Below are 13,731 nucleotides of genomic sequence, written 5' to 3'. Positions count from 1 at the left end.
TACATTATATGGACAAAAGTTTTGAGACACACTTCTTAATCTTTGAATTGAGGTGTTTCATTCAGTCCCATTCCCACAGGTGTATAAAATCCAGCACCCGCCATGCAGTCGCCTCTACAAACATCTGTGATAGAATGGGTCGTTGTAAAGAGATCACTGACTTCCAGCGCGGTCCTGTAATAGGACGCCACCGGTGTAACAAGTCAGTTCCTGAAATTTCTTCCCTTCTAGATATTCCACAATCTACTGTGAGTTGTATTATTACAAAGTGGAAGCGTTTAGGAACCACAGCAAATGAGCCACGAAGTGGAGACCACGTAAAGTTACAAAGCGGGGTCACCGAGTGCTGAGGTCCATAGTGCATAAAAGTCGCCAACACATTGCTGACTCAATAACTGCAGAGTATAAATTTACTCTGGTATTAACATCTGCACAAAAACTGTTCCTCGGGAGCTTCATGGCATGGAGGCCGAGCAGCTGCATGCCAGCCTCACATCACAAAGCACAATGCCAAGCGTTGGATGGAGGGGTGTAAAGCCGCCGCCACTGGACTATGGAGCAGTATAAATGTGTTCTGTGGAGTGACGCTTCCCTATCTGTTAGTATGATGGACGAGTCTGGGTTTGGTGAATGCCAGGAGAACGTTACCTGCCTGACTGCATTGTGCCAGCTGTAAAGATTGGTGGAGGGGGGGGGGGGGTAATGCTATGGGGTTGTTTTTCAGGGGTCGGCTCCTTAGTTCCAGTGAAGAGAAGTCTTAACGCTTCAGCAAACCGACATGTTGGACAATTGTAGCTTCCAACTTTGCGTGAACAGTTTGAGGTTCGGCCCTTTTCTGTTCCAGCATGACTGTGCCCCAGGGCACAAGCTCCATAAAGACATGGTTGGTTGGTTGTTGGGTGGTTGGTTGGGTGAATTTGGTGTGGAAGAACTTGACTGGCCGCACAGAGTCCTGACATCAATCCCATCGAAGACCTTTTGGATGAACTAGAACGGAGATTACGAGTAAGGCCCCCTCCTCCAACATCCGTGTCTGACCTCACAAATGCTCTTCTGGATGAATGGGGAAAAATTCCCACAGACACCCCACAATCTTGTAGAAAGTCTTCCCAGAAGAGTGGCAGCTGTTTTAGCCGCAAAGGGGGATCCAACTCTATAATAATGTCTATGGATTTAGAATGGGATGTCATAAAATCTCCTGTAGGTTTCATATGTAGGTGTCCCAACATCTTTGTCCATGTAATGTATACTATGAAAATAATCATCACAACATTTTGGACCTAATAAGGGAATCGTGGACGTAGCACATTTGACAAAGCTCTCAGTGGCGTGTAGGGCCCAGTTTTGCTATAGGGTCATATAACACCTGGTAGAATTAACCCAATTTGATTAGATACCAAAAATATTTAGCGTTCTGGAGAATCTCTACTTTGCCGGTGTATAAGAAGTTCAATGTAACCTTTAAGGCCCCACGCACACGACCGTAAAAATTGACTGTAATTGCAGATCGCAATTGCGGTCCGCAATTACGGACCCATTCGCGTCTATTGTCCACGGACACCTTCCCGTTTATTTACGGGAAGGTGTCCGGGCCGTAGAAGTGTACCGCAAAAGATAGGACATGTCTTACGGGCCTTTCTCCCATACTTTTGTATGGGAGCACGGGCCGAGAATGCGGGCGGCTGTCCGTGGCCGGCCGTGCCCGCAATCGTGGCCCGTGATTACAGGCACGCCCGTGTGCATGGGGTGTAACTTTTAATCTCGCATGGTGCAGTCTATTTATTATGAGACCATTTATTAATGGTGCATGGTCCTTCCTAACCTCTGCTGGGCTCTCTCGATGCTTTGCTTTCTTATTGATTGTCTACAGAATTCAGCTTCAGCGCTCCGGTACCTGGGATCTGAATGTCTAAATGCAGGCGTTCCTCTGAAATACTATATAATAGTGGCTCAGAATTTAGCAGCTGCTGTAAATAGAAAAAATGGTCAAAATATTTTATGGAGAAATAAACTTATACATATTGTACCATTTTTTTTAATTGGCAGAAGTACAAGTAATGTATCTTAATAGAAATGATTCCCTGCAGCTCTAAATGACAAAAATGTATTGTCATCACTTTACTAGAATTCCCCGTGCTTCCCCTCTTCTTATGTATGACGTATCTATTCTCAGGGGACAAGTTTACGGGCCGGGGACAACCTCGAAATGACATTACTGCTGAAAACCAGCCGCTCTGTGGTCTCAGCAACACTCAGCAGTTTCCCCATAAATAATGGATATCTTTACGCTTTCCAAGATTGCAGAGTATGTAAGCAACTGAATAATGCCCCGCACGTCCTCTATATAAAGAAGAAACCCAGTATACTGTAAGCAGTTCTATTCCTGTAGTCTAGAAAGTGATGGTCCATAATCCGTAGTCGACCAGTATTATGCAAAAATAGTCCCAATGCCCAATTGCTGGGAAATAGCGCAAAGATCTGGCACGTACCAACTGCAAATCTCTCAGAATGCATAGCATGATACAATGTATGTGAATAATATCTGTATAAGGGGGGATTCACACGAACGTGTATTGGGTCCGTGCGGGCTGCATGGTTTTCACGCGCCACGCACAGACCAATACAAGTCTATGGGGCAGTACAGACAGTCCGTTCTTTTTGCGCAGCGTTTGTCCGCTGCGCAAAAAGCGCGACATGTTCAATATCTCCGCGTATTTCGCGCATCACGCACCCATTGAAGTCAATGGGTGCGTGAAAACCACGCAGGTCACACGGAAGCACTTCCGTGCGAACTGCCTGTTTCGCGCACCGGCTGTCAAAAGGATGAATGTAAACAGAAAAGCACCATGTGCTTTTCTGTTTACAAACATCCAAACGGAGTGTCTTTGAGATGAGCGAACCCGGACAACCGAACCGAACTTCACCGGGTTCGGCCGAACTCGTTTTGACCGAACCCGGCAAAAAAATTTCCGGTACGCGACGTCAGGAGATAGTCACTGTCCAGGGTGCTGAAAGAGTTAAACTGTTTCAGCACCCTGGACAGTGACTTCCGATCCCAATATACATGAACCTGTAAAAAAAAAAGAAGTTCTGACTTACCAATAACGCAACGTTCGTCTGAATAAGCCCTAATACAGAGATGAGCGGCGCTACTTAGACACTCCTTATCTCTATGTTCAGATGCAGTCTGCCAAAGTTCCTTCTCCAGTGCTGATCTCTGATTGACTGACATGTATTGCCCCCCACTTTTTTTTTTTTGCTGCATTGTGTATTAAATAATTCTGTGGCACAGCTGCTGCAGAACATCATAACACCTTCAGATACTGCAGGCCTTCTTAATGAAAAATTTTAAAGAATTTTTTATCAGTCAGTAGTGGACATGAATTTCCCTCTTAGGGTCCTTGAATACCTGCCAATTATCGGGCAAACGAGCGTTCTCTGAACACACAGTGTTTTTTGCTGCTTTTTTATGTCCTTATTAAGGGCGTTTTTGTGAGTTTTGTGGTGCTTTTTAGCAGGACATCCAGATGTTACATTAAGGTCTATAGTAAAATAAATGCATTACATACAATTGTGTTTTGGTTTGGGGCGTTTTTGAGGTAATTTTGTGGTCCGTGGCAGTCTTTCCCAAATGTAGCCTACTCTGGGTATGGCGTTTTTCAGGCGGTTTTCCCATGGGATTCTCTATAGGGCTTCAAAAACACCAGAAAACAATAATGTACAAAATTACACCAAATGGAAAACGCGACCCAAAGAATCGCAACTAGAACGCCTTAAAAAACATGCAAGTTACATTTTAATAATGCTAGCGCTTTTAGAAGCGTTTTTTGATGCAGTTTAAAACATGTGTGAAGAAAGCCTTTTGGGGAGTTCATACAAAGTTTCTTGATGAGTTTTTTGACGCGGAAACCGTGTTGAAAAACGCGCCAAAAAACGGCTGAAAATGCCTCCCATTGATTTCAATAGGAGGCGGAGGCGTTGTTTTTCCCGCGAGCGGAAAAACCGTCTCGCGGGGAAAAGAAGGGACATGCCCTATGTTCGGGCGTTTACGCCTCTGACCTCCCATTGACATCAATGGGAGGCAGAGAAAGCGTATTTTGCGGTATTTTTTGCCTGCGACGCTCAATGGCGTTTTTCCGCCTGCAAAAAACTCTGTGTGAACCTAAAGGTTGACTTTTAAGAAAACCTTTTCTCTTTTGCCTTGCCTCTTCCTTTTTTTAGTGCATAAACTGCAAAAAACAAACAAACATTAATAATTAAATATTATAATTAAATAAATAAATAAAAGTGTTTATTAAGGGCAAAATAATGCCAAAACAGATTATTTGACTGATTTAAATGGGTTATACGGGGACCACAAACAAAAAAAAACACCACAAAGATGACTAAACACATTTATACACTACTGCAACTACTCTGCCAGCCCAAAATCACGTTTCTGCAATACTCGCCTCTTCCGTTGTAGCCGCTCACAAAACTTTCTGCTTGTCTAGTTCCCGCTCTGAAAACGACTTCCTGTCATGCCCCTCCTTTTCTTTTGCTCCTGTATCCCCGCACCCCTGTCTGTTATAGTGCACAAATGCCAGGAAATGCGAGCCTGAGATAGTGCTGAGGAAGAAGAGGATTGGCTTACTTCCTCTGCATCGTCACAGTGCCAGCCCCCCAGCAGTCACATTCTTTAATGACGCGCTGACGCAATGGAAGAGCAAGATCGCTATCGGTCACGTGGCTTATGGGTCGGCGCGTCATCAAAGCGGAGAGAACTGCAGGACTTCCAGGGACACGTGACTATGTTCCCAAACGGGGCATTGGCACAATACTGTAAGCAAATGTATATTAATAAGGCCCCATGCACACGACCGTAAAAAATCTCCGTAATTGCAGGGCCGTAATACGGTCCGCAATTACGGACCCACCCAGTTCTAATGGCCGCGGACACCTTTACGTGTCGCTACGATGGGTGTCTGTGCCGTAGAACCGTGCCGGGAATTATGGAGTATGTTCTACTTTTCGTCTTTGACGGGCCGTGCTCCCATAATTTGTATGAGAGTATGGCTGAAAATGCGGCCCACAGCTGTCGGAGGCCGGCCGTGCCTGCAATCGCGGGGCCGTGATTACGGGCACGGCCGTGTGCATGACGCCTAAGTGTCCTTATTTTATGCATTTATACCATTGAAATATGATTTTCTGCAGCTGGCTAACCGCTTTAGTGTAGGGACACGCAGGGGCGGATACGCTCCGTAAAAGTACACAGCGTATCTGTCCTGGCAACCGCTGGTAATTCTGCTGGAAAAACCGCATCAAATTGTGGTGACGTTTTTCGGGACGAATTGACCGCCGCGGAAATACTGCAGCAAAAAAAAAAGTTTATACTACCCACCGGGCGTTGTCATGGCAACACGTCCCTCTCCTCTGAGTACAGCCCGACCTCCCGGGATGACACTGTAGTCCATGTGACCGCTGCAGGATCTGAGTCAATGGTTTTACCTCCCATTGAATTGAATAGAGAACCCGCAACAAAAGAGCAGCGACTCCACTACATAAATTGACGTGCTGCAGATTTTTTAAAAACGCACAACACGTCAATTCAAGCAGGTTTTCTGAGCTTTATTTCCACTGTGTGAGGACAAGATTTGTTCAACTCTCATCCCCTCTGCTGATACTATACTACGCTGCAGATTTTCCGAAATGAAATCCGTTGCATAAAATCTGCAGTGTATTCGCTGTGTGTTCCTGCCCGGTGCTTGTACATATTATGCGTGTGAGTATCCATAATCCCATCTATTTCATGACAATAATTCAGAATAAAAAATTAAATAAACCACCAACCGTAATAAAAAAAAAATCAAGTGCCATTTTTATAGAATAAATATCAAACCACTTAGGGTATGTTCACACAACCTATTTTCGAAAAATCGGAAGCAGACGGAGCCTTTTTCGCGGCCGTTTTTTTACGCGTAAAAAAACGGCCGCGAAAAAGAAGTGCAGGACACTTCTTGGGACATTTTTGGAGCCGTTTTCCATAGACTATTGAAAAAAAGCTCCAAAAACGGCCGTAAAAAACGCTGCGAAAAACACAGCGAAAATCGCGAGTGGCACAAAAAACGTCTGAAAATCAGGAGCTGATTTCTCTCGAAAACAGCTCTCTATTTTGAGACGTTTTTGACTCTGCGTGTGAACATACCCTTAAACTCCACAAAGTGAATCAGAATCAATGCTTCTGTTTACTGAATTCTCCCCATTCATTACAACTTCCCATTGTGACCATTGCACTTGTATTAGTGGAACTCCCCCCACACCTCCGATCTGTATATAAAATTAGACTAACACAATTTAAAACTAATAAACAAAGATGTTTTTGCATGCGAGACAGTCCCCACAAGGAAATAAATCCCCAATTCAGTCCTTGGGTCCCAAATTGGCCACTTTGTCAGGGGGCCACATAATGGTTATGGACAAAAGTATTCTGGTTCCTATTACTCCTGGTCTTCAGAGATGGATTTACCAGCAGCATTGCAGCTATGGTAGGTTCCATCATTAAAATACCCCAATATTTTTCATGGACCTTCTTTATCGAGTCCCATTCGGTATTAAAATAAACCTAATCTTATTTTCCAATCCATTTAAACTTTAGTATATTGGAAAAAGATCAAAACTTTGACTTACTTGGTTGCAGGATGGAACTAGTTGGAGCCATAGATCTTATTTGCTGCTTTACATTTGTTTATTACAAGAAGTGGGTTGGATGCGGTTTTTGGCACCATGATCATACCAGTGGGCGCTGACTGCATCTGCTTACTTAGCTTCTTGTATGTTTCTTGTATTTTACTTACATTCACTGTAAATTAATTTGACAGTATGCTTGATTGAAATTACAAGCGCCTCGTTAAAAGAAACTGAATGCTCCCTTTATCCTGTCCCCGTGAGTCCCGAAATCACGGATACCAGGACTATCCAGGCTTAATGCCATTTAGGGCATACAATACTGTCATATAGACATGTTGAAAAAGTACTATGCACACCAATTGGAGTAGATGAAGAAACGTATGATTTATTTTCATGCCAGTGCGACGTTTCGGTCTAATCCTAGACCTTCCTCAGGCACTATAGTATGCTGGTACCTGCGTGATGGCGCTATAGAGATGCGGCTGACCGCTTATGGAGGCGCAAGCATACTATAGTGTCTGAGGGAGGTCTAGGATTAGACCGAAACGTCGCACTGGCATGAAAATAAATTATAAGTTTTTTTGCATTTACTCCAATTGGTGTGCATAGTACTTTTTCAACATAGATATCTGGTTGGGCCTCTACTCATGCACCCATCAGAACCTTGTGCTATCTGAACCTCGACAAAAATGTCATATAGACATGTGACAGTACATTATGGTTAAAAAAAAAATGCTTGAAAGGCCCCAATGGGGCAATTTTTTTTTTTTTTTAAATGATTGAAGTTGACAATATTAATAAATAACAATGGAAATTAAAAAAAAGGATTAAAACAAACATTAGACAGAAAAAATCATGCCTAATAAGGTGAACAGTGTGAAATGAAATTTAAAAATGGGGGAATTTCTGTTTTATGTATTCTGGCTTAATAAAAAATGTATATTAATTGTACGTTAACTTATATATATATTCCAAAATCATACCAAAAAATATCTACAACTTGTCCCGCAAAATGCAAGGCCTCACACAGCTAAGTATGTCGTCTTAGAAATAAAAAAAGTTATGACTGTCTGAATGCGTCAAAAATTCTCTCGATTCTTAAACTTCATTCTTTCTATTTGTAGGCCTGTTAGAAGCCCCAACTCATCACCCCATGTTCTTATTTGCCTTGGTTAAACAATTCAGAGATCTTCGGATGGGATGGTACGAGGGGTAGACAGAGCAGGCCCACCTAGAACACCATTGACACTTGCATTTCCCTGCATAGGAAGCTCATGGACTTGTCTGGGGCTCCACAGTGAGAGTCAGCCCCAAAGACAGCAGGGAATACCAAAGTCATAGGTTGTTTTTCCCATTAATCTAGCCTAAGGCCAGGTTCACATTGCACGTTTTTGTTGCGTACTTATTACTGCAAACACGGTTCGCAAATGCAGGTGACACTCTGCGGCCCATCCGTGCAGTATTTACTGACCGTAAATACTGCACCTTCGTGTGCTTAAGGCCTTAGAATAATAACCTGGCAAGAAATTAACACAATTTATTTGATTGTAATCAATGAAGTCCTTTAATAACATAGAGTTTATGAGATATAAAGTATGAGTTAGGCCTCATTCACATCTGCGTTGGGGTCCTGTTCTGACGTTCTGTCCGAGCTTTCGTTCAGAAGGGGACCCTGAACAGACACAAACTCTGTTTGTCTCTGTTGTGCACCGGACCCGTCGTTTTGCCGGCAGCATTAGCGAAGCAATAGCGTAGTCGACTACGCTATTGCTTCCGGCAAAACGACGAGTCCGGTGCACAACAGAGACCAACGGAAACCATGGCCACCGGATCCTTCACCATTGAAATCAATGGTGATGCAAACGGAAACCTATGGTTTCCGTTTACTTCAGTTTGGATTCCATTCATGGGTTCCCCTGACAGAAAGCTCCGACAGAATCCATGAACGGAGCCCTGACGCAGATGTGAACGAAGCCTTACATGGCCAGGGAAGACTTTAAAAATAAAAATGAAACAGCTACAAAATTTTTAAAAAAACAACAAAATTTTTTTTTTCCCCACAGATTTAGGGTATGTTCACACGGCCTATTTACGGACGTAATTCGGGCGTTTTAACCCCCAAATTACATCCGAAATTACGGCTTGAAAGCGTTGACAAACATCTGCCCATTGAAAGCAATGGGCTGACGTTTGTCTGTTCACACGAGGCGTATATTTACGCGTCGCTGTCAAAAGACGGCGCGTAAATAGACGCCCGCGCCAAAGAAGTGTCATGTCACTTCTTCAGACGTAAATGGAGCCATTTTCCATGGACTCCATGGAAAACCAGCTCCAGTTACGTCCGTAATGGACGCGGCGTTCAAGCGCCTGCACATGCCGTTACGGCTGAAATGACGGGGCTGTTTTCTCCTGAAAACAGCCCCGTAATTTCGGCCGTTACGGACGCTGCCGTGTGAACATACCCTTACAGTACATCTAATGAAACTAAAATGAAATAGATGAGACCTCCAGATATTGGCCTGGGACATTGGGGGAACATAATATGTGATGCAATAGACTGATACCAAGAACTGACTGTCATTTTTCACTCTTCTTCCCATCAATAATTCTCATTATATTCTTCTCTCTTTCAGTCCACCCACGTTGCACAAGTCAGCTTCCAAATCGATGCATTTGGTTCTTCGTTCATCTTGGATGTTGAGCTGAACCAGTGAGTATTATTGTAACCAAATTTACTTGTAAAATAGTAGTCATGTAATTGTTGTCATTGACATAATCGCTGGGATCCACTGACAAAAATTTCATCTACTTGATTGTTTAGAGAATATCAAACGTTGGCTCCAACAGCAAAATCAAAAGTCACCGGCTCCCTCTTATTTTATGGATAAGGCTGGCCATAATTCAAGCTGTCGGACCTTTGCTGGAGCTGTCTGATTCAGGACTAATTAAAACATGCTCGATATCGTACAGTGGTTAAGGAGTTAATTATAATATCCCTGGTGGGCTAGGGGTTCATTATAGCATTCCAGATAGTCTAGGGGGCCGGAGCTAATTATATCCCTGGTGGTCCAGGGGGTTAGGTGTTAAATAGGGGGTTTGAGGTTGGTGGTCTTCATCAGGCTCAGACAGACTAATAATGTTATGGGGTCTACTTCAGAGTGACAAGTTGGGACACCAGTTCTAAAAATGTGTGCTAGGCAAAATGGACCCAGCAGACTGGAAAGCAATGGCTCATTCCCAGAAAGACAACTGCGGGCAGAGTGCTATGAGGCCTGTGGAGGCCCAACGCTGAACTGCTTCCCCTGCTTGCTGCCATAACAACTGTGTACACTGTATACAGATTTATATAGCGTCCATTAAGTTCAATACTAGCTGTATACGTCCATAGGCAGTTAGCTCCCTCTAGTGGTGGCTGCAAGCAGTAAGAATTATATAATTTGTCAAGTCAGAAAACAAAGCTGCCCTATACAAATATATTATAAAACCAAAAACGTATGATAGACCTCAATATAGGCGTAGTACATTTGGCGAAGCTCTCAGTGGGGTTCGTTCTGAGTTTTTCAATGGAGCCCTAAGAGGGACAACAGAAAGTCATACACTGCAGCCTCAGCGGTCTTCACACGGCGATCAAGTACATTTTCTGAGAAATAATCTGATGATGATGACAGATTGGACAATCCCTATCTTTTTAAGTTTTCCATTCATGTTAGATGTCATGTTCCGACAGTATGACTGCGGGTGATAGAGGCCCTGGGGCAAATGCCCCCTTGGCCTCTACATAATCAGCTTTGGGTGGATCTCTACAAAATTGACGGGCTGTACCAACAGAAATGTACCGTCTATGTCCAACTTAGCTGTTCTCCAGGTTTTGACTCATTACTACTCCTTTATTTTTGCTGCGGTTTGATGTAAATCTATTTCTGCATCTTCATTCCCCGCTCGCTACGTCCTCTTATTAATGATTGCTGAACTCCTGAAAATCTCTGCATTATGAGCTGATAACTTGTATGCTGAGCAATGCACTTACTGATAAGTGTTCATTTATTATTAACAAGCTGCTGCAATAAATGCTGCTACCACTGCACCCCGTCATGTCCTAGCTCCGGAGTACCAAATCAATGTACAGCAAAAAAAAGAAAAGAGTTCCCCCTTAAAATAAACAATTACTGGCAACTATAAGCCTTTGCTATATCTGTTTCTGGGAGTGCTGGGTGATAACTGGGTGCCACAGGGCCAGCTTTTCTATAGACTTCAATGAAAAAGACCACATTCACATTTCTCTGCATAACTGAATAGATTTGCCCTTCAGGAACCTGGGAAAGCTGGGTAACTACCTCTGCGGAAGCTTTAATGGTGGTTAGATTGGTTTATTTTGCATATGTCTGTCATTACATCTCGCATAGCGCTTGCCATCCAGTTTTCCTAGGACTCTGAACGGCAGATCAGCAAAATATTTGACTTCTGTTCTGATTCTTCTACATTTGTCATTTTGGCACTGACCACTAGTGTATGAAATGTTCTGTTATCGTCGGAAGAAAAATATTGAAAAGCCCTGATTTATAGATTTTATCAATGTGGTGAGGACTTTTTTGTATGTAATCGTCTTCATTTATTTAATCATCTCATTCTGCTGTTTTACTGCCGGAGGGCACAAGCACACAGGGGCGCTGTGCCAGCATCTGAGCAGATGGATGATGAGAATGATGTCATCACGTGGCTGGGATGTGACATGGGGTTCAGCCGATTATTGTTTTTTTGCATGGCAAGTTGACCAATTCAGTCTTCTAACAATGTCATCAGCTTTAAAGGAGTTTTCTGGTTTTATGTAAATAAAGCTTGATTGTTCAATTTCTCTTTTGGTACAATGTATCAGCGCAGGCAAAATAGATCAGTTTGGAGTCCAGGCTGTTTAGGTCACAGAGGTTCACTGACGGAAGTTCATTTGGACGTTCAGAGGAAATTATTGTGAGGGCCCACCCTCCGTCTATACAGAACATGCACATCTTCTTCTCCAATTTAATCGTAAACTTTGTAGTTAGCAATGTCGGGATCTGTGTGCCGACACAACACGCAACGGCACTCCATTTACCAGTCGGGGGGTCATGTCAGCCCGTCCTAAGCTGTGGCCTCCCACTGACAAGGCCACGCCACAGATCACTTCCAAACGCAGAACGAGATCAGCCCCGGATGTCCTCCTGAGACCCTTAAAGGGGAACCGCTCCATAGTATCATTGATTGTTTACCAACCCTGGTGGTGAATTTCCTGTAGATTTCCTGATTATTCCTGTCATTCCCTCTGTTTTGACCCAGCTCTGATAACCTGTGTAGTGACCTTTGGTCTGACCCACGACCTTGCCTCCTGCTACCAATTTTGGAACTTACGCTGACTGCCTGTTACCAACCTGGATCCGTATGACCACGACTGCGACCAAGACCGCTATCTGCAGCTCAATCATCTACTGGGTACTATCCTAAGAAACACGACCTGGATATCCAACTGGCAAAGTCCATACCTCCATAAGAGTGAAGAACGGAAAGATTCCTTAATTCCTTCCCTTAGGTCAGTCCGTGCCAGCCCAATAACGGTCTCTGGTTAGCCAAAAAACATACCTGGATGCCAGGCCCTGGCTGCCGCCAATTGGTACTCGGGTAACCGCTTCGGATCAGTTATGTAGAGTTGGACAACAAAGAAGTGTGGCTGAGTTAGACTGGTAAGAAGACATGGAAAACTTGCCAGGCTAAAGCTGCTCGCCAGTGCAGGAAACAATTCCCAGGGACCAATACTAGGTTGGCACTGGCTAATCTGAGGTGCGGAGTGTAAGAAATCCTGCTGGGTAGATGGAGCGCTGTGGCGGATTGTGTCGGCCCACTGCTCCTTACATTGATAACAACGAAGATTATGATTAGATTAAAAGTGGATGTGTACATGTTCTGTATAGAAGGAGGTTGGGCACTCCGAATAATTTCTTCTCTTGGGTCCAAGGAACCTAAGTCAGATGTTGCTGGACCTCAGATTGTTTTTAAATAAAACATTTTTTTATCCATAAACAGGATTAGGCCTTAGGGCATGACCAGACGTGGCGGAATTGCTCTGGAATTCCACTGCGGACAGTCCGCAGCGGAAATCCGCAGCGTACACGTTTCTCCATTGCTTTCCACAGCTTTGTAGTTCGGTTCGTTTACACGTTGCGGACAATTCCGCTGCGGAGCATAGGCTGCGGTGCGGAATTTGGTGTCGCAGCATACACTGACTGTTGCGGACGTGTAGCGGACTTGTTGCATACTCATTGCGGAATTTCTCCATTGACTTCAATGGAGAGTCAAAATTCCGCAATGAAGTCCGCAGATGTTATGTGTGCTGCGGAGCGTATTGGTTTTACTAACATGAAATTTCTTCATTCTGGCTGGACCTATGTATTTCTAGGTCTACAGTCAGACTGAGGAAGTCAATGGGGCTCCCGTAATTACGGGAGCGTTGCTAGGCGACGTCAGTAAATAGTCACTGTCCAGGGTGCTGAAAGAGTTAAGCGATCGGCAGTAACTGTTTCTGTACCTTGGACAGTGACTTCCGATCACAATATACATCAACCTGTAAAAAAAATAGAAGTTCATACTTACCGAGAACTCCCTGCTTCTTCCTCCAGTCCGGCCTCCCGGGATGAAGTTTCAGTCCAAGTGACGGCTGCAGCCAATCACAGGCCAATCACAGGCTGCAGCGGTTACATGGACTGCCGCGTCATCCAGGGAGGTCGGGCTGGATGTCGAAAGAGGGACGCGTCCAGGGCCGCCATCAGGGGGGGACTGGGGGTACTGCAGTGAGGGGCCCGGGCATAAATTAAAAAAAAAGGGGCCCGCACTCTGCCGCTGGAATTAATATACTCACGGCAGTGTGACTCTTACGATTTCATTTCGGTGAAAGGAACAGATCCCATCACGAAGCAGGGGCCCGTTCATTACATCAGAATAAAATCGTAAGGGCCCGCTGGAGAGTGACATGTGCCTGCCCCTCCTCCTCCGCAACAGCTGACAGCGTGTGGGGAGGAGACAAGGGGTGGAGACATCACA

General features: G+C 44.3%; 1 protein-coding gene across 5 annotated transcripts in view; it reads left to right on the top strand.

The window, feature by feature from the left end:
• ADAM22 (ADAM metallopeptidase domain 22) overlaps positions 1-13,731 on the top strand; it is a 250,695-nt gene that overhangs the window by 69,248 nt on the left and 167,716 nt on the right. For all 5 annotated transcript variants that reach the window (XM_075827623.1, XM_075827625.1, XM_075827622.1 and 2 more), the window contains exon 3: positions 9,300-9,376. In XM_075827623.1, coding sequence (XP_075683738.1) covers positions 9,300-9,376 — 77 coding nt within the window. The remainder of the gene's footprint in view (positions 1-9,299; positions 9,377-13,731) is intronic.

The sequence above is a fragment of the Rhinoderma darwinii genome, chromosome 5 (assembly GCF_050947455.1).
Source record: "Rhinoderma darwinii isolate aRhiDar2 chromosome 5, aRhiDar2.hap1, whole genome shotgun sequence".
Taxonomy (NCBI): Eukaryota; Metazoa; Chordata; class Amphibia; order Anura; family Rhinodermatidae; genus Rhinoderma; species Rhinoderma darwinii.
This window is presented reverse-complemented; position numbering and strand designations above follow the sequence as displayed.